The following is an 18166-nucleotide window of genomic DNA, read 5'->3' on the forward strand; positions in this document are numbered from 1 at the left end:
CCCATTCTCTCTCTGCCTTTTACACACATATACACACATACACTTTCTCTCAAAGTTATTTTCAAAATGTATAAGTTGACAAGTATTAACAACATTATAATATAGAAAGCAGCTCGGGATAGTGGCACATGCTCATAATCTTAGCACTTTCAAGGAAATAAATAGAAACAGAAGGATCAGGAATTGAGTCCTCCTTGACTACAGAGCAAGTTCAAGGCTGTCTTGAGTTACATGATACCTTATCTCAATAAGATAACAAAAAAGTAAAATTAAAATTTAGTCCCAGCATGGTGACACACACCTTTAATCCCAGCACTTGGGAGCTGAGGTAGGATCACTGTGAGTTCGAGACCAAGTAGGGCTGCAGGATGAGTTCCAGGTTGGTTCAAGTTAAAAGTGAAACCCTACCTTGGGGAAAGAAAGACAATTAGCAGGGAAATTGTTAGGAAAAAGCTTGTAATGTGTGTATGTGTGTGTTACTGGGTTTTGGACCCAGGGCCTGATAACATGTTAGACAAGTGCTCTAACACTGAGCCATATCCCCAGACCTTTGTATACTTTTTGAGTCTCAATAAGTTATTCAAGTAGGCCTTGAATTTGAGGTCCTCTTCCCTCAGTCTTCCAAGTAATTGAGATTACAAGTATGCAATCACCAGGCCTAGCTGAAAACTGGTGTGTCCTACTGACCATCCCCAGTACTGTGGTTAAATCCAGCACCTTACCCAGTTGAGCAACTACTAAGATATATATCCCTTTCTCTTGATAATTCATATTTTTTTCAGTATTTTATTTATTGAGAAAGAAAGAAAGAAGGAAGGAAGGAAGGAAGGAAGGCAGGCAGAAAGAGAGAATGGGTACACCAGGGTCTCTAGCCACTGCAAATGACCTCCAGACACATACACCACCTTGTCCATCTGGGGAATTGAACCTGGATCCTTAGGCTTTAGTGGGCAAGCACCTTAACCACTAAGCCATTTCTCCAGCCTGATAATTCATATTTCGATCATCATCTTTGATTTCAGAAACATACTAGATAGGAATCAAGCAGCATCCAGGTACATACAATCTATGAGCAAATACAAAGGTACTTGGTTGGCCTTGCTTTCTACACTGCAAATAGAATAAATTTGACACACAAAATTAAGCACTTGTTGAATCCAAGTACATACTAGTTTTTGGTTTTTTTTTTCCATATTCCAGCTCTGTGCAGCAATCTGGAAGTTATCAGTGCTAAGTTTGCCCTTCTATTCTACTATATAACCAACATGCACGTGAAGTACCAAGAGTTCTAGAGGTTGTAAAACATGAAGTTTTCGGGGCTGGAGAGATTGCTTAGCGGTGGTTAAGGCACTTGCCTGCAAAGCCAAAGAACCCAGGTTTGATTCCCCAGGAGCCATGTAAGCCATATGCACAAGGTAGTGCATGTGTCTAGAGTTCATTTGCAGTGCCTAGAGGCCCTAGTCTGCCTCTTCTCTTCTCTCTCACTCTTTCAGATAAATAAATAACATAAAATCTTTAAAAAAAAAAAAAAAAAAAAACAGGCATAGTGGTTCACACCTTTAATACCAGCACTCAGGATGCAGAGGTAAGAGAATTGGCATGAGTTTGAGGCCACCCTGAGACTACATAGTAAATTCCAAGTCAATCTGAGCTAGAGTGAGACCCTACATTAAAAACCAAAACAAAAAAAAAAAAAAACCAATTTTTTGTATGGTGCATTTTTTTTTAAGTATGGTGCTGCATACCTTTAACCCCAATATTCAGGAGGCAGAGGTAGGTGGCTCATTGTGAGTTTGTGGCCACCCTGAGATTCCATAGTGAAAATTCCACTCCAGCTTGAGCTAGAGCTAGCTAGAGTAAGACCCTACCTCAAAAAGCACACACACACACAAAAAAGAAAGAGCCAGGCAGGGGGCACATGCCTTTAATCCGGGCACTTGGGAAGCAGAGGTAGGAGGATCACCGTGAGTTCAAGGCCACCCTGAGACTACATAGTGAATTCCAGGTCAGCCTAGACTAGAGTGAAACCCTACCTCAAAAAAAAAAGTGGGGGGGACTGAGGAAATGGTTTAGTTAGCGTTTGCCTGTGCAGCCTAAGGACCCATGTAAGCCAGATGCACAAGGGGACGCATGCGTTTGGAGTTCATTTGCAGTGGTTAGAGACCCTGGCGTGCCCATTCTCTCTGTCTGCCTCTTTCTTTCTCAAATAAATAAATAAAAATACATTTTTTTAAAAAAAGGGCTGGAGAGGTGGCTTAGCAGTTAAGCACTTGCCTGTGAAGCCTGAGGACCCCAGTTCGAGGCTCAATTCCCCAGTAACTACATAAGCCAGATGCACAAGGTGGCACATGTATCTGGAGTTCATTTGCACTGGTTGGAGGCCCTGGTATCTCCACTTTCCCTCTCTCTCCCCCACCCCTCTCTCTCTCTCTCTCTCTCTCTCTCTCTCTGTCTTTTCAAATAACAAAGAAAAAGAAAAAGAAATTTAAAGAACCTAAAAAAAAAAAAGCTGATTGTGGTGGTAAACACCTTTAATCCCAGCACTCGCAAGGCAGAGGTAAGAGGATCACCATGAGTTCAAGGCCACCTTGATACCTCATAGTGAATTCCAGGTCAGCCTCCACAAAGAGTGAAACCTTGCCTAAAAAAAAAAAAAAAAGAAAGAAAGGAAGGAGGGAAGAAAGAAGTCACCTGGTTACCTAAGATACTGAAGCAGTAGGATCACTTCAAAGCATGTTTGGCTGGTCATGGTGGCCCACTCCTATTTAATCCCAGCACTTTGGAGGTCAAGGAAGGATGATCACTGCAAATACCAGGCAATCCTGAAACTACAGAGTAAATTTCAGGTCAGCCTGGGCTAGAATAAGACCCCACCTCAAAAGACCAAAAAACCAGTTCTAGTGGTGCACGCCTTTAATCCCAGCCCTTGGGAGGCAGAGGTAGGAGGATCACCAAGAGTTCGAGGCTAGTGTGAGATTGCATAGTGAATTCCAGGTCAGCCTGGACTACAGTGAGACCCTACCTCAAAGCAAAAAAAAAAAAAAACAGCTCCAGCTTCAGGGACAAACTATCAGGGCATCTGATATCTTCCTCTGGCCTCTGTATGAATGTGCATTTATACATGTGTGAAAACACACCAAAGAAAATATAAGAGCAGGGATGGGGAAATGACTCAGTGATTAAAGGCTTTTATTTGCAAAGTCTGCTGACCTTGGTTCAAGTCCCCAATACTCATGTAAAGGCAGATGCACAAAGTGATGCATGCATCAGGAATTCTGCAACAGCAAGAGACCCTGGCTTCCCATTCTCTCCTTGCAAATATTTTTAGCCAGGCATGGTGGCACACGCCTTTGATCCCAGCCCTTGGGAGGCAAAGGTAGGAGGATCACTGTGAGTTCAAGGCCACCCTGAGACTACATAGTGAATTCCAGGTCAGCCTGGGCTAGACTGAGACCCTACGTCAAAACACACCCCCCCACAAAAAAAATACTTTTTTAATTCCTCTAGGAACTGGAGAAATGGGTCAGTTAAAAGTGCTTGTTTGCAGGCAGGAGAAACAGCTTAGTGGTTAAGGCACTTGCCTGCAAAGCCAAAGGACCAAGGTTCAGTTCCCTAGGACCCACAGAAGGCAGGATGTACAAGGTGGCATATGCGTCTGGAGTTTGTTTGCAATGGCTGAAAGCCCTGGAATGCCTATTCTCTCTCTATCTCCCTGTTTCTCTCAAATAAGTAAAAATTAAAATATTTTAGCTGGAAAAAATATATATATATTTTAGCTGGCCATGGTGGCACATGCCTTTAATCCCAGCACTGGGGAGGCAGAAGTAGAAGGATTGTCATGAGTTCAAGGCTACTCTGAGACTACATTAGCCTGGGCTAGACTAAGATGCTACTTCGAAAAAGCTATATATATATATATATATTTTTTTTTTTTTTTTAAGTGCTTGTGCTTGTTGGGCTGGAGATGACTTAGTGGTTAAGGCACATTCCTGTGAGGCCTAAGAACCCAGGTTTGATTCTCCAGGTCCCATCAAACCAGATGCACATGGTGGGGCCACAATTTGTTCCCTGGTTACTGTTCCCAGGATTGTGTATTCATAACATCTGGGAAGTAGTTTAACTGTAATAGCTAGTCTGCTTCTGCCACCATGCTTACTTAGCTCTCAAAACCCCCTACCCTGTGATTTCGATGGTTTCCCCCTATAAAAAAAGCCTGAGAAGCTGACTTGGAGCTGTTCTCTACACCCCCACCTTAGGGAGGTAGCCGCCAGATCGGCTGTGTTGTGCACAATTAAAAGCTTGCTTCAGGGGCTGGAGAGATGGCAGAGGTTAAGGCATTTGCAAAGCCAAAGGAACCCGGTTCGACTCTCCAGGACCCACGTAAGCCAGATGCACAAGAGGGCACATGCATCTGGAGTTTGTTTGCAGTGGCTGGATGCCCTGGCGTGCCCATTGTCTCTCTCTCTCAAGTAAATGAAAATAAAAATAAATGCTTCAGCTCTTTCTGGTCCCAGCTTCCAAGATGACAAAGAAGGGAAGGAACAACAGTCAAGCCAAGAAAGGCTGCAGGCATATGCAGCCTATTCACTGAACGAACTGCACCCTATGCATGCCCAAGGAAGGACAAGGCCATTAAGAAGTTTGTCATTTGTAAATAATAAAATATTTTTTTAAAAAGGTGAGGGGAGGGCTGGAGAGATGGCTTAGCGGTTAAACGCTTGCTTGTGAAGCCTAAGGACCCCGGTTCGAGGCTCAGTTCCCCAGGTCCCACGTTAGCCAGATGCACAAGGGGGCGCATGCGTCTGGAGTTCGTTTGCAGAGGCTGGAAGCCCTGGCGCGCCCATTCTGTCTCTCTCCCTCTATCTGTCCTCTCTGTGTCTGTCACTCTCAAATAAATAAATAAATAAAAATTAAAAAAAAAAAAAAAGGTGAGGGGAGCCAAGTATTGTGGCGCACGCCTTTAATCCCAGCACGTGGGAGGCAGAGGTAGGAGGATCACCATGAGTTGAAAGCCACCCTGAGTCATAGTGAATTCCAGGTCAGCCTGAGCTAGAGTGAAACTCTGCCTCAGAAAATAAAAGGGGGGGGTGGGGGAATGGCTTATTGGTTAAGGCATTTGCCTGCGAAGCCTAAGGACCCCAGTTTGATTCCCCAGGACCCACATAAGCCAGATGCACAAGGGGGTGCATGCGTCTGGAGTTTGTTTGCAGTGGCTAGAGGCCTTGGTGTGCCCATTCTCTCCTCTTTATCTGCCTCTTTCTCTCTCAAATAAATATTTAAGAAAGAAGTTCATCATTCAGAACAGAGTGGAGGCCACTCTGTCAGGGACATTTCTGAAGCAAGTGTCTTCAATGTTTATGTTCTTCCGTAGCTCTATGTGAAGCTGCATTACTGTGTGAGTTGTGCAATTCACAGCAAGGTGGTCAGGAATCGATATTGAGAAGCCCGGAAGGACCGAACCCCTCTACCCAGATTTAGACCTGCTGGTGCCGCTCCATAACCACCACTAAACCCCATGTAAAGAGCGGGATTCTTAGAGACTGAAGAAAAACTGTCTTCTCAGAAAACAAAATAAAGTTGATATTATACTTCGGAGAAAAAAGAAAAAAAAAAGCTTGCATCAATTTGGCCATAATTTGTGTGGTTGGTAGTCCTTATTCTCATGAATTCTGGGTTAACATAATGGAGGCCCCAGCAACCCAAATTCAAAAGCCAGACCCTTCTCTCTGAGCCTCCTGGACTGAGGAGTCACTCCCAGGGTGTGTATCCCTTGAAGATGTTCCAAGGCCCCAGGACACGCTTTCTGTTCCATGGACAGCCAAGATGAAGGGCCGCACAAAAAATGAAACCAGCAAGCACTAGTCTGGGGAGGCCTCAATTAGAAACTCATAGCTTCTTTTCTATGACACTCAGTCTGGGTTGAGTTCTCACTTGGGGACAGAGAGGTGTCTGACAAGGCACATGCACACTCCTGTTCAGGACAATTGCAAGTCATTGCATTGCCCACTTGGTTCAGGACAACTTCAAAGCCCGCATTGTCCACTGGGTTGTGGTTGTAGGCAATAGCAAGACAGCATTGTCTACTTGGTTATGATTTTGGGGCCCTTATATCATTCAATTGTTTTCTGTCCTTTGTCTATCTTTCATTTGTTCTTTTATGTCTTGTTTTTGTATTTGTTTTATACTTTCGTGCTTAACATTTTTGGATCCTCTTAGGAACTGCATATCAAATTACATGTTATCCTTGGGCAACCCTAACCACCCTAGGTAAATTGAAAATTGGAAATTAGACAGGAGTGGTGCCACATGCCTTCAATCCCAGCACTTGGAAGGCAGAGGTAGGAGGATCACTGAGTTCGAGGCCACCCTGAGACTACATAGTTAATTCCAGGTCAGCCTGAACCAGAGTGAGAGCCTACCTCAAAAAAAAAGATATAAAATGACTATTAGGTTAGGGCTTACATCAGCCTAACAAAGGATGGCCCTGGCTGGCAGCAGGTTGCTATGGTATTCAGCTTGTAAACTTAAAACTTTAACTCATTGATATTAATCTGGTCATGATAATGGTCATGAAAGACTTTTTAGAGTACTCAACCAAGTTAGCTAGGTTCCTCTATTTGTCAACCTTTTAACTAAATTTTAAGGTTAAAATTGGTTCATTAGTATTTAATTCTCTTATAAAGTTATTAATCCCACAGAGGAATTGTTTCCTCTTTTATAAGGCAAATAGACCACATTTAAAACATGAAACAGTATTTATCTGTCATACACTTGGAAACTATTTACAGTAAAAGAAAATTCTAATCAAATTTATGTTGTGATTCAAAATGTAATTCCCCAATTCCTCCAACAATCAGTCTTAATACTTTAGAGTTAACTTATGTCATTATTAAGCAAGGTTACTAAATTGCCACAGGCAAAATTAAAGAGTTGGTTACAATTTAAATAGTTATAGATTGTGTCATGAAATTTGGTGTATGTTTTGATTTACTACAATTCTACAAAATTGACTTGGAGGGCTGGAAGGATGGCTTAGTGGTTGAGGCGTTTGCCAGCAAAGCCAAAGGACCCAGGTTTGATTCCCCAGGACCCACGTTAGCCAGATGCATAAAGGGGCACATGCATCTGTAGTTTGCAGTGGCTGGAGGCCCTGGCACACCCATTTTCTCTCCCCTTCTCTTTCTCTGTCAAATAAATAATGTTTTATTTTTTAATTGACTTGGAGGAAATAAAAAAATATTTCTTTCTGGCTTAACAGTTAAAGGTGCTTGCTTGCAAAGCCAGATGGCCTGAGTTTAATTCCCTAGTACCCCTATAAAGCCAGATGCACATAGTGAAGCATGCTTTCGGAGATAGTTTACATTGGCAAGTGGCCCTGGCATGCCTCTCTTTTCCATGAGACTTGTCTCCTCTTTCATTAGATCATGACAGTTTACTCCAGTTCCTCTACTGTTGTGGGTATGTTAGATATAGCTGAATTAATTTCAGAAACTTACACAGATTGAATGGACATCTTATTTAGCTATTAAAAGTGCTAAATATTCTTTAAAAAAATAAGAAAATATTATATAAAAGTATCCTGATTCTGATGAGCTTTAAAAAATTGTAAAGTTTAGCGGGGTGTGGTGGCACATGACTTTAATCTCAGCACTCAGGATGCAGAGGTAGGAGGATCACCAGATCACCATGAGTTCAAGGGCACCCTGAGACTACATAGTGAATTTCAGCCTGGGCTACAATGAAACCCTACCTCAAAAAACAAAACAAAAGAATTGTAAAGTTTTTCATGTCTTCATACTTAAGCCAAAATGTTACTGCAGATTATAAATTTCTTGTTTATTTTGAATTGTTAGATCTTTTGTTCATAGTTTACTCTCTGTAGCCTCATGTGTCTTAAATATGTGAACTCTACTTTTTGTCAATGTCAGACTTTCTTGGATATCAGAACATTGTAATCTGGTTTATACAAAGACCATGATGTTTGGCTGTCAATAAGCAAAACTATTCAGCTGAACCACTCAATAATAATAGAATATAAAAGAAAATGAGAATTTTTAGATCTTATGTTTCATTTGCTTAATGTTATTTTTGGCCAGTCAGATCATTGGAATAAAAAACCTTGAAAATTATCTAGTTTTTCTTAATATGTTTTTTCTCATAAAAAAAAATAAAGGCTAGGGTAGCTTTTATTTACTTTTCGAGGTAGGGGTCTCACTATAGCTCAGGCTGACCTGGAACTTACTCTGTAATCCCAGGCTGATGGCAAACTCAGAGTGATCCTGCCTCTGTCTCCCAAATGCATGCACCACCATGCCTAGCTAAAACCTTGTAATTTTAAGATGGCTCCTGTCTTGTTCATGCTGTTTTTCCTGAATGGTTATCACTGAGGTTATAATCTTAAGTCTTTTTATTTGTTTGTTTTTTGAGGTCGGATCTCACTCTAGGCCAGGCTAACTTGGAATTCACTATATAGTCTCGGGTGGTCTCGAACCTCACATCAATCCTCTGACCTCTGGATCCCAAGTGCTGGGATTAAAAGCATGTGCCACCATGCCCAGCATATAAATCTTATAAAAGGTGACTTAGTCATTGTGACTTTGTTCTTAAGAAACTGAGAAAGCTCCTTATATCCTAAAGAAAACTGCTACAATGACCTTGGGATGACTCAGAAGGCACCATGGTGCTGGGAAGATGTGACAGAGGAGTGCTGAGCACTGCAATATCTCTATCACACCTTCCAAGGGTGGGTCCATTGTGGAAGAGGTGGCAAAGAATGTAAGAGCCAGAGGAAGGGTAGGGCTCCTTACAATGTGCTCCTCCAGCACAAAATGGCCTGGATATCCATGACCTCACAGTGCCTGACACTACCTACAAAAGACCATTAAAATAGAAGGAAAAGATCATGACATCAAAATAAAAAAGAGACTGATTGAGAGGGGGAGGGGACATGATAGAGAATCGAGTTTCAAAGGGGAAAGTGGGGGGAGGGAGGGCATTATCATGAGATACTGTTTACAATCATGGAAGTTGTTAAAAATTTAATTAAAAAAAGAAAAGCTGCTATATACAAATAATATAATTTGTCTAAGCTTTACATAACAGTCATAAATATTTCTTTAATTAGCGATAAAATTATTCAATGATAAAAAGGTACTTATTTAAGGAATTGCTTTGTGCCTGTCATAATGTCTCTAATGTATGTTAAAATCAGGCTAGGTGGGCTGGAGAGATGGCTTAGTGGTTAAGACATTTGCCTGCAAAGCCAAAGGATTCCAGTTCAACTCTCTAGGACCTATGTAAGCTAGATGCACAAGGGGGCACATGCATCTGGAGTTCATTTGCAGTGGCTGGAGGCTCTCTCCCACTAATAAATAATTTTTATTTTTTTAAATCAGGCCAGGTTAGCTCAACAATGACCAGATTTGACTTTATTCTTAAGCTATGTATAATCAGGCTCAGTCAAGGTATTAAGTAAGTTCATTTCTTATAGATATATTGATACTTAAGACATGTTTCCTGCCCTAAAAAAATAATCTTTATTTTTTTAAATATTTTTGTCTTTATTTTTATTTATTTGAGACTGACAGAGAAAGCGAGAGAGAGAGAGGGAGAGAATGGGCACGCCAGGGCCTCCAGCCACTGCAAATGAACTCCAGATGCATGTGCCCCCTTGTGCATCTGGCTTACATGGATCCTGTGGAATCAAGCCTCGAACCGGGATCCTTAGGTTTCACAGGCAAGTGCTTAACTGCTAAGCCATCTCTCCAGCCTCTAGAAAAATAATCTTAAACTGCTGTTCTGTTTCCAATCTGGGGAGTAATTGTTACCTGCATAGGTATACAGACTTTCCAAACTTGTTTTCAAACATAGGTGCCAAATTTTTATACTGTTTTATCTTCTCCTGATATACAGTATCTAGATTAAGTCAATTGTCTTAAAGTTATTGATAAAATATTGCTTCCAGGGCTACTAAAATGTTCTGCCTGAATTTATAACTGGTAGGTACTTAAAAGACAAAATGTGGGCTGGAGAGATGGCTTAGCGGTTAAGCGCTTGCCTGTGAAGCCTAAGGACCCCGGTTCGAGGCTCGGTTCCCCAGGTCCCATGTTAGCCAGATGCACAAGGGGGCGCACGCGTCTGGAGTTTGTTTGCAGAGGCTGGAAGCCCTGGCGCGCCCATTCTTTCTCTCTCCCTCTGTCTCTCTCTCTGTGTCTGTCACTCAAATAAATAAAAATAAAGATAAAATGTGTATATTTTCTGTGTTCCAGATATAGCTTACAATGTCACCTGACAGCTAAACTTAAATATTAATCAGAATGTTTTCAACTGTTGTATCATTCACTGTCCAGATCTGCTTTGCTAACCACATATGTTCTGCACCTTTATTTATTTTCTGATTTATTTTTATTTATTAGAGACAGAGAGAGAAAGAGAGAATGGGTGCACGAGGGTCTGTAGCCACTGCAAACGAATTCCAGACATATGCACCACCACATGCATCTGGCTTATGTGGGATGTGGAGAATCGAACCTTGGTCCTCATGCTTGGCAGGCAATTTCTTAACCACTAAGCCATCTCTCCAGCCTCTTTATTTTTTTTATTTTCGAGGTAGGGTCTTGCTCTGGCCCAGGCTGACCTGAAATTTACTCACATTGATCCTCCTACTTCTGCCTCCCAAGTGCTGTGATTAAAGCCATGCATTACCACACCTGGGTTGTTCTGCAACTTTTTAACTAAATCTGTTTTGTTAATCAATTATATAGTCTGAGTGACTAATAACAATATATACAAATCAAAGTCTATTAGAAACATCGGAGTTAAAAAAAAAAAAAAAAAAGGATCACCAAACCGGCCATGGTGGTGCATGCCTTTGATCCCAGCACTTGGGAGGTCACCTTGAGAGAACATAGTGAATTCCAGGTCAGCCTGGGCTAGAAGCGTGAGACCCCACTTCAAAAAACCGAAAAAAAAAAAAAAAAAATTTGGTTCCTGCTCCCAGATCAGAAGGCCACAGGAGATGGGATACTTTTTAAGTTCCAGCCTCTGGTAAGTCATCTGTCTTCTTGATCAGAGAGGATATGGAGACCCAGAGATGAATTCTAAGTCAATGTATGTACAACAGAAGAGTCACATCAGAGGAAAATCATCAGGCTTCCCAAAAAAGGTAGGGCCACTTGGTCAACACAGCCTTGGCTTATCCTAGAGATGACAACTCTTAAGAGTCATGGAACTCCTCACAGGTCCCTAAAAGTCTCTCCTATAGTGCCATTATTGATCTCCAAAATGTATTGTTAATTTTGGCAGCCTACATGGTCTTAATTACCCAGTAAGAAAATATAACCACAAGATATTACAATACAAAGAATCAGACTAACAGGCTCCCCTGTCTGATGCTAGTATATAGTACTAAACTCTGACATTAACTCATGCCTTCTGCCCGTTCCTGATTAATCAGCCACTGTTGCCTTTAAATAAAAACTCCAGGGCTGGAAGAGATGGCTTAGTGGTTAAGGCACTTGCCTGCAAAGCCAAAGGAGCTCAGTTCAATTCCCCAGGACCAACATAAGCCAACATAACATGCACAAGGTGGTGCATGCATCTGGGGTTTGTTTGCAGGGGCTGGAAGCCCTGGAGTGCCCATTCTCTCTCTCTGCCTCTTTCTCTCTCTTAAATAAAAATTGTTTTTTTTTTTTCCCCAGGTAGGGTCTCACTCTAGCCCAGGCTGACCTGGAATTCAATATGTAGCAATCCTTCTACCTCTGCCTCCTGAGTGCTGGGATTAAAGGCATGCGCCCCCACACAAATATTAAAAAAAAATAAAGCCAGGCGTGGTGGCACATGCCTTTAATCCCAGCACTCGGGTGGCAGAGGTACAGGATAGCCGTGAGTTCGAGGCTGCCCTGAGACTCCATAGTGAATTCCAGGTCAGCCTGGGTTAGAGTGAGACCCTACATCAAAAAACCAAATGAATAAATAAAATAAGTAAACAGGCAGCATATGGTGGCTCACACCTTTAATCCTAGCAGTTGGGAGGCAGAGGAAGGCAGATTGCCATGACTTCAAGGCTGCCCTGAGACTACATAGTGAATTCCAGGTCAGCCTGGGCTAGAGTGAGACCCTACCTCAAAAAACCAAAAATAAAATAAAAACTCCAAAAATTGTCCTCACTGGTTATGTTCACCTGATGCTGTTGATTTGTATTCATCCAGTCTATCCTTGATATGTCTTATTAAAGGAGATATATCACTAAGGACAGCTCTCAAACCCCCATCTTGACATATAAAAACAATTTAGAGTTCTAGCTATTTGAACTTGCTGATGTGGGTGGTGCTGGTTGCTCAAAGGCGACTCTTTGCTCAGATTTATAGAGGTAAACCAGATTCGGTTGCCACTGGTGGTGTTCCCTTAAAATTTGTAACACAAGGGAACCCACATTCCCTCAGGAAATTGGGCCCATACCCATCAGCCAAGGGTATAGATTCATTACATCCGAGTCACGAGGACAATGTCCTCAAATTATTGTAGCAACAGATTACCAGGAACCCAGAGGGTCCCCTTCAAGTCAAGCTCCAGAGAACACCTGCCCCTGACAAGGAGACTGCAGCCCTGCTCTAGTCACTCTGGAAGCTGACTACTCTATGCACAGAAGCTTGAGAAAATAAACATGAGATCTACAAAAAAAAAAAAAAAAAAAGCCGGGCGTGGTGGTGCACGCCTTTAATCCCAGCACTTGGGAGGCAGAGGTAGGAGGATCGCCGTGAGTTCAAGGCCACCCTGAGACTACATAGTGAATTCCAGGTCAGCCTGAGCCAGAGTGAGACCCTGCCTCAAAAAACCAAAAAAAAAAAAAAAAAAAAAAAGTACATGATGTACACTGTACCTGGTTGAAAATTACATGTTAAAATATAAGGGATTATGACTAGGAAGAGTAAAAAAATTAGTCACTATAAGAGTTTACTGCTAAGAAGTGGAACTTATCTCTGTCAATAGCTAAAGAAATCCCAAAGAAGTAACTGGTATCAGTCTTTGTTCAGTTGGTCTCCTGATTACTTTTATCTCAGCTGCAGCAGGCCCTTCATTATTTGTCTTACTTGCCCTAACAATGGGGTCATGCATTTTCTGGGACATTACTAATTTTATATCCAGGCAGATAAAAACTACTAAAATACTTGCTTTTGGTAAACATTATCAACCAATACAGCCAATGGAAATAGAAACCCCCTATCAAAGATTTGACAGGGATACCTAAGGGGGAGGAATGAAGAGCCAACCTGACTCCATTTTCACAGCAAGAGCCATTTTGATATAATGACTAAGTTACATTTCCGTTTTTCTGAGTTTATGTCTGAGCTGGGGCCACAAATTGTCCCCTGGTTACTGTTCCCAGGATCGTGTATTCATAACGTTCCGGGAAGTAGTTTTTTGTTTTGTTTTGTTTTTTGAGGTAGGGTTTCACTTAGTCCAGGTTGACCTGGAATTCACTATGTAGTCTCAGTGTGGCCTTGAACTCCTACCTCTGCCTGGGATTAAAAGCGTGCACCACCACACCTGGCTTCCAGAAAATAGTTTTTTTTTTTTTTTTTAATATTTTTTGTTCATTTTTTATTTATTTGAGAGTGACAGACAGAGAGAAAGACAGATAGAGGGAGAGAGAGAGAATGGGCGAGCCAGGGCTTCCAGCCACTGCAAACGAACTCCAGACGCGTGCACCCCCTTGTGCATCTGGCTAACGTGGGACCTGGGGAACCGAGCCTCGAACCGGGGTCCTTAGGCTTCACAGGCAAGCGCGTAACCGCTAAGCCATCTCTCCAGCCCCAGAAAATAGTTTAACTGTAACAGTCTGCTTCTGTCACCATGCTTGCTTATCTCTGAAAACACCCTACCCTGTGATTTCTGAGGTTTCACCCTGTAAAAAGAGCCTGAGAAGCTGACTCGCTGCTGCTGTCTACACCCCTGCCTTAGGGAGGTAGCTGCCAGACCCGCTCTATTGTGCACAACTAAAAGCTTGCTTCAATTTGGCTGTAATTTGTGGTTGGTGGTCTGATTTATTACATGAAGGTAGACCGATGTGGACAAATCCAGTCTCCTCTTAGAACAGACCCCCAAATGCTAGCATCAGACTCTAGGGACAGAAAAGGCTGCTTATGTAGGTTGTGGTGGCACAAGTTGCTAGGAAACTGCTAAAGAAGTAGAAGCAGGAGGATCAGGAGAAAGTTGCTTATGAAGTCATTAACCAGACTTTTGTTTGGTTTGTAATAGTTAGTGTTTGCAATGGGCCAAAAAGGTGGAGCTATGATAGAGAGCACCTACGAATATGCCTTCATGGGTTAAGGGGACAAGGAAGGTGGCTAGCTGTTCTACTTTTTCAGAGGCCGGATACTGTAGTAAAAGACTAGACTGGGCAGGGTAAAACACTGGAGATGTTAACTCCTAATACAAGTGCCACATCCCTTAATCTGAGCCTTTCCTTTCCATTTTCCCCAGCAACTTCATAGGTGGTTTTATCCAAATTAAACTGAAAAAAAAAAAAAAAAAAAGAAAGAAAGAAATGCGTAAGCTCTCCTGGAGGCACACACCTTTGTATAATGTAACTTTGCAGGGCTTCAAGTGTACTTTGTGTACTGACAGCTACTCAGAGGGGGACCGGCCCCAGCTATCTGGTATAGTCTACATTGTTCTTCACATGAGTTCATGAAAGGTTGTAGGAGGGATCAATTCACTTACATGGGCTGGGGGAATGGGTCAGCATTGAAAGCCTGCCAGCTGGGTTTACCACCCTAGCCTCACATAAAGCCAGATGCAAAGTAGCACATGCATCTAACGATCCTAATGCACCTATGACAATGAGAGGCAGAGCCGAGAAGCGGAGCAGACACCTCAAAATTGTCCTCTGACCTCCACATGTGCACTGCGACATGTATGCAGGCACACGTGTGTATACATACATACACACACAAAAATTATTTTTTATCTTTTTGCAAGCAGAGAATGGGTGCACTAGGGCCTGTCTCTAGATGCTGCAAACAAACTCCAAGGCATTCACCACTTGGTACATCTGGCTTTACATAGCTACTGCGGAACTGAACTCGGGTCATTAGACTTTGCAGGCCATAACCTTAACGTCTTTAACTGCTGAGCCATCTCTCCAGCCCACAATTTATTTATTTACTTATTTGAGAGAAGGGGAGAGAGAGCAGCAGATAGAATGAGCACATCAAGGCCTCTAGCTACTGCAAATGGACTCCAGATGCATATGCCACCTTGTGCATCTGGCTTACATGGATACTAGGTATTCAAACCTGGGTCCTTTGGTTTTGCCAGCAAGTGTCTTAACCGCTAAGCCATTTCTCCAGGCCCCAAATTTTCTTTTTTTTGTTTTTGTTTTTCGAGGTAGGGTCTCACTCTAACCCAGGCTGACCTGGAATCCACTATGTAGTCTCAGGGTGGCCTCAAACTCATAGCGATCCTACCTCTGCCTCCCAAGTACTGGGATTAAAGGTGTGGGCCACCACGCCCCGCCAGCCCCACAATTTTTTTTAATTCACGTATACATCAACATATAAATTCCCCACACAACAAAATATATAGTTCACTTGACCCAAGATGATAAAACTAAAAAACTTTTTTGTTTTTATTGCATCAAGTCCAAAAAATGCCTGAGAAAGCACACCATCAGTTGGTAAGGGCAATAAGAGCCTCTACTACATTGCCCATATGTTCCCGCAAGCTTCTTTCTGCGGCTGCTCGGGAGATCTCCATCTCTGTCATCTGCAAGAAAAGGATAAATCATGGTTTGCTCTATGTATGTCAGAAGTCAACCTAGAGCCTCCAATAAAGGGTTACTACTCACTATCAACTCCAGATCTTCCTTCCTGATGGTAACCTTTGCCAGTTCCTTCTCCCTGCAAATATTTGTGTAGGTTAGTCCTCATTTCCACCTTCACAATGTCTCATTCTCGCTACACCTTGCAAAGAGGTGTCCTGATGAACACACAAAACGACTCCAATTGACATCCCATCCTTTACCCTGGAGGCTTTCCGTATAAACCTATGATCTGCAAGAACCGATCAAAGACTTAAAAGGATGTTTTTGGTTGGGGAAGAGGGGCAGGGAGTAAGTGCTAAGGCTGTCTGTCTGTCTGCTTTCAACTTACCGCTCCTGTTTGGCCTTTTGCTCCCGAGATCGTCTATCTCCAATGACGGACATAGCCTGTAAAAAAGACAGTCTGGTCGGCTATCGCTCCGCTATACACAAGTCCAAATGCTCTAGAAATCCAGTGACAAATGGTAGAACTGGCTCAAGTGTTAAGTTACCAATAGCCAAGAACTACATTCAGTTCACTTCTATGCACCTGCGGTCCGCTTAGGCCCTCTCTCCACACTCCTCCTAGCGAGCGCAGGCTGCAGGGACCGCGAGTGGCCTAGCTCCACGGAACAGCATCCTCCCGCGCCCCGAGCGGCGGCTTCCAGCTACGGGTCAGGGGCCCCGCTGCGCTCTCCAGCCCGCGCAGACAGGCTCCCGGCCAGCCTCACCGTCTCCAGATTGGAGCTCTGGATCTCCTTCTCCTCGGCATAGTCCGTGACCCGCTCCAGATCAGCCGCACCACTGTCATGCTTCCGAGGCTTCTCGGGGGGCCGCTCGGGGCCGCTGGTCTCGGTCTCCAATTCCAGCTCTACGTCCCCCTCTGTCGCCATTTCGATCTCTCCACGCCGCCAGAAGTACCGCCTCACAAGTTCCGGTAAGCTCAGCTTCCGCCCCGGAGGGGCGGGCCAAGCGCAAGGCCACGCCTTCATGCCCCGACTTGCTTCTCTTCACTCTGGTTCAGGGTTTTGTGGAACCTGTTCACCACCCACACCACCCCAGTGCAGAATCGCCCCCTACGCCTACAATCCCCGCACCACATACAGCCACCAAAGAATCGGTCCAACCGGGATAGCTGGTCCAATTCTAAAAACTACCCCCACAAAAAGTCAATCTCTAGGAGGCCAGATATGCAAATTGCTCCCAATCTTGGGAAAACAATACTACTGGACCCATAGTGAGGTCCTAAGAAGGCATCTTGACAAGGGCCTTTGTTATCACTTCCTGTTGATGGGATTTCTTGTTTGTTTGTTTTCGAGGTAGGGTCTTGCTCTATTCCAGGCTGACCTGGAATTCACTATGTAGGTGGCCTCCAATTCAAAGCGATCCTCTTATCTCTGCTTCCCAAGGGCTGGGATTAAAGGGGTCAGCCACAACTCACAGCTTCAACTACGTTTCATCTTGTGGGTCCATCACCTCCCTGGGGCTGGCACAGCAGCACTATGAAGTCTGCAATATCACAGTGGGAAACTCCCCTCTATCTATTGAATGTTTGGAGCAACAGGTTTGAAAGCTCCCTTAAGCAAGGGCTACCTGAAAAGCTGGAATAGGAAGACTGAAGCTAGGGAGGCAAACAGAAAAAGTCAGACGACTTCTTTTCCTCAGTTCTCTCTGGTTCTTTGCCTCAGTAACAGGTAAACCTCTCCTCCCACACTCCTTAGACATAGAGGTTTATGTCTAGTGAAAGGCAGATGGCTTAACTGTGAACTAGCCTGAAAATCCTGCTAGTGTTCAGTGGATGGCAATCCTAAATAGCTCAGAATTAGACATTCTGAAGATTCCTGAAGGGAAAAGAATGGAAACGTTAACCTCACACATAGTATATACCTCTTCTAAGCAAATCTCCACCTTACTTCATCTTCAGGTGGCCTGCTTTGGGTACCAGTTGCTGCCATCTCAAATGGCCCTTTCTCTCAGTCTACTTACACCGCCCTCTTTTTATGTGGGTGCCTCAGCAGTCTGCTGCCTCCTGCGATCTTGAAGAGTGGTGGAGAGGGCCTGGAGCAAAGCAAGAGGTAGCAAACTGGGTAAAGATACAAGAAACTAAGCTGGGCAGGAGACTGAGATTGAGGGCCAGGAGCAAAGCAGTGGACATACCAGTGACAAGTGGTACCCTCCATGCATGGCGATTTGCCCTGCCATTTCTCACACCAAACTGTCCAGATCCAGACACCCTCAGCATTGTGTGCCTTCCTGTTTGGCAGCTCTGGCCGTCCAATGCTCGGTGGCTAGAGCACTATATACAGAGAATATGCAGGAACTGCCACCTTTCATCTGCTGTACACTCTGCTTCTGGTTCAGCCC

At 43.5% G+C, this 18166-nt stretch overlaps 1 protein-coding gene across 2 annotated transcripts; it reads right to left on the reverse strand.

The window, feature by feature from the left end:
• Positions 1-15607: 15607 nt before the first annotated feature.
• Positions 15608-16788, reverse strand: Hypk (huntingtin interacting protein K). 2 transcript variants are annotated; one of them, XM_004660732.3, is made up of 4 exons: positions 16534-16736; positions 16155-16210; positions 15851-15902; positions 15608-15768 (listed from the first exon to the last, which is right to left on the reverse strand). In XM_004660732.3, the coding sequence occupies exons 1-4, from the start codon at positions 16693-16695 to the stop codon at positions 15673-15675; spliced, it is 366 nt and encodes a 121-aa protein (XP_004660789.2). In that variant the 5' UTR covers positions 16696-16736; the 3' UTR covers positions 15608-15672. The 2 variants fall into 2 exon arrangements, with proteins under 2 accessions (XP_004660789.2, XP_045013241.1); XM_045157306.1 differs by lacking the exons at positions 15608-15768; positions 16155-16210 and having other exon boundaries at positions 15843-15902; positions 16534-16788.
• Positions 16789-18166: the final 1378 nt, after the last annotated feature.

This window comes from Jaculus jaculus, chromosome 8, assembly GCF_020740685.1.
Source record: "Jaculus jaculus isolate mJacJac1 chromosome 8, mJacJac1.mat.Y.cur, whole genome shotgun sequence".
Classification (NCBI taxonomy): domain Eukaryota; kingdom Metazoa; phylum Chordata; class Mammalia; order Rodentia; family Dipodidae; genus Jaculus; species Jaculus jaculus.

Coding starts and splice junctions, on each gene's coding strand:
- Hypk (XM_004660732.3), bottom strand. CDS start 16,695: ATGGCGACAGAGGGGGACGTAGAGCTGGAATTGGAGACCGAGACCAGC. Junction 16,211..16,533: donor AGAGCTCCAATCTGGAGACG/GTGAGGCTGGCC, acceptor TCTTTTTTACAG/GCTATGTCCGTCATTGGAGA. Junction 15,769..15,850: donor AGGAAGATCTGGAGTTGATA/GTGAGTAGTAAC, acceptor CTTTTCTTGCAG/ATGACAGAGATGGAGATCTC.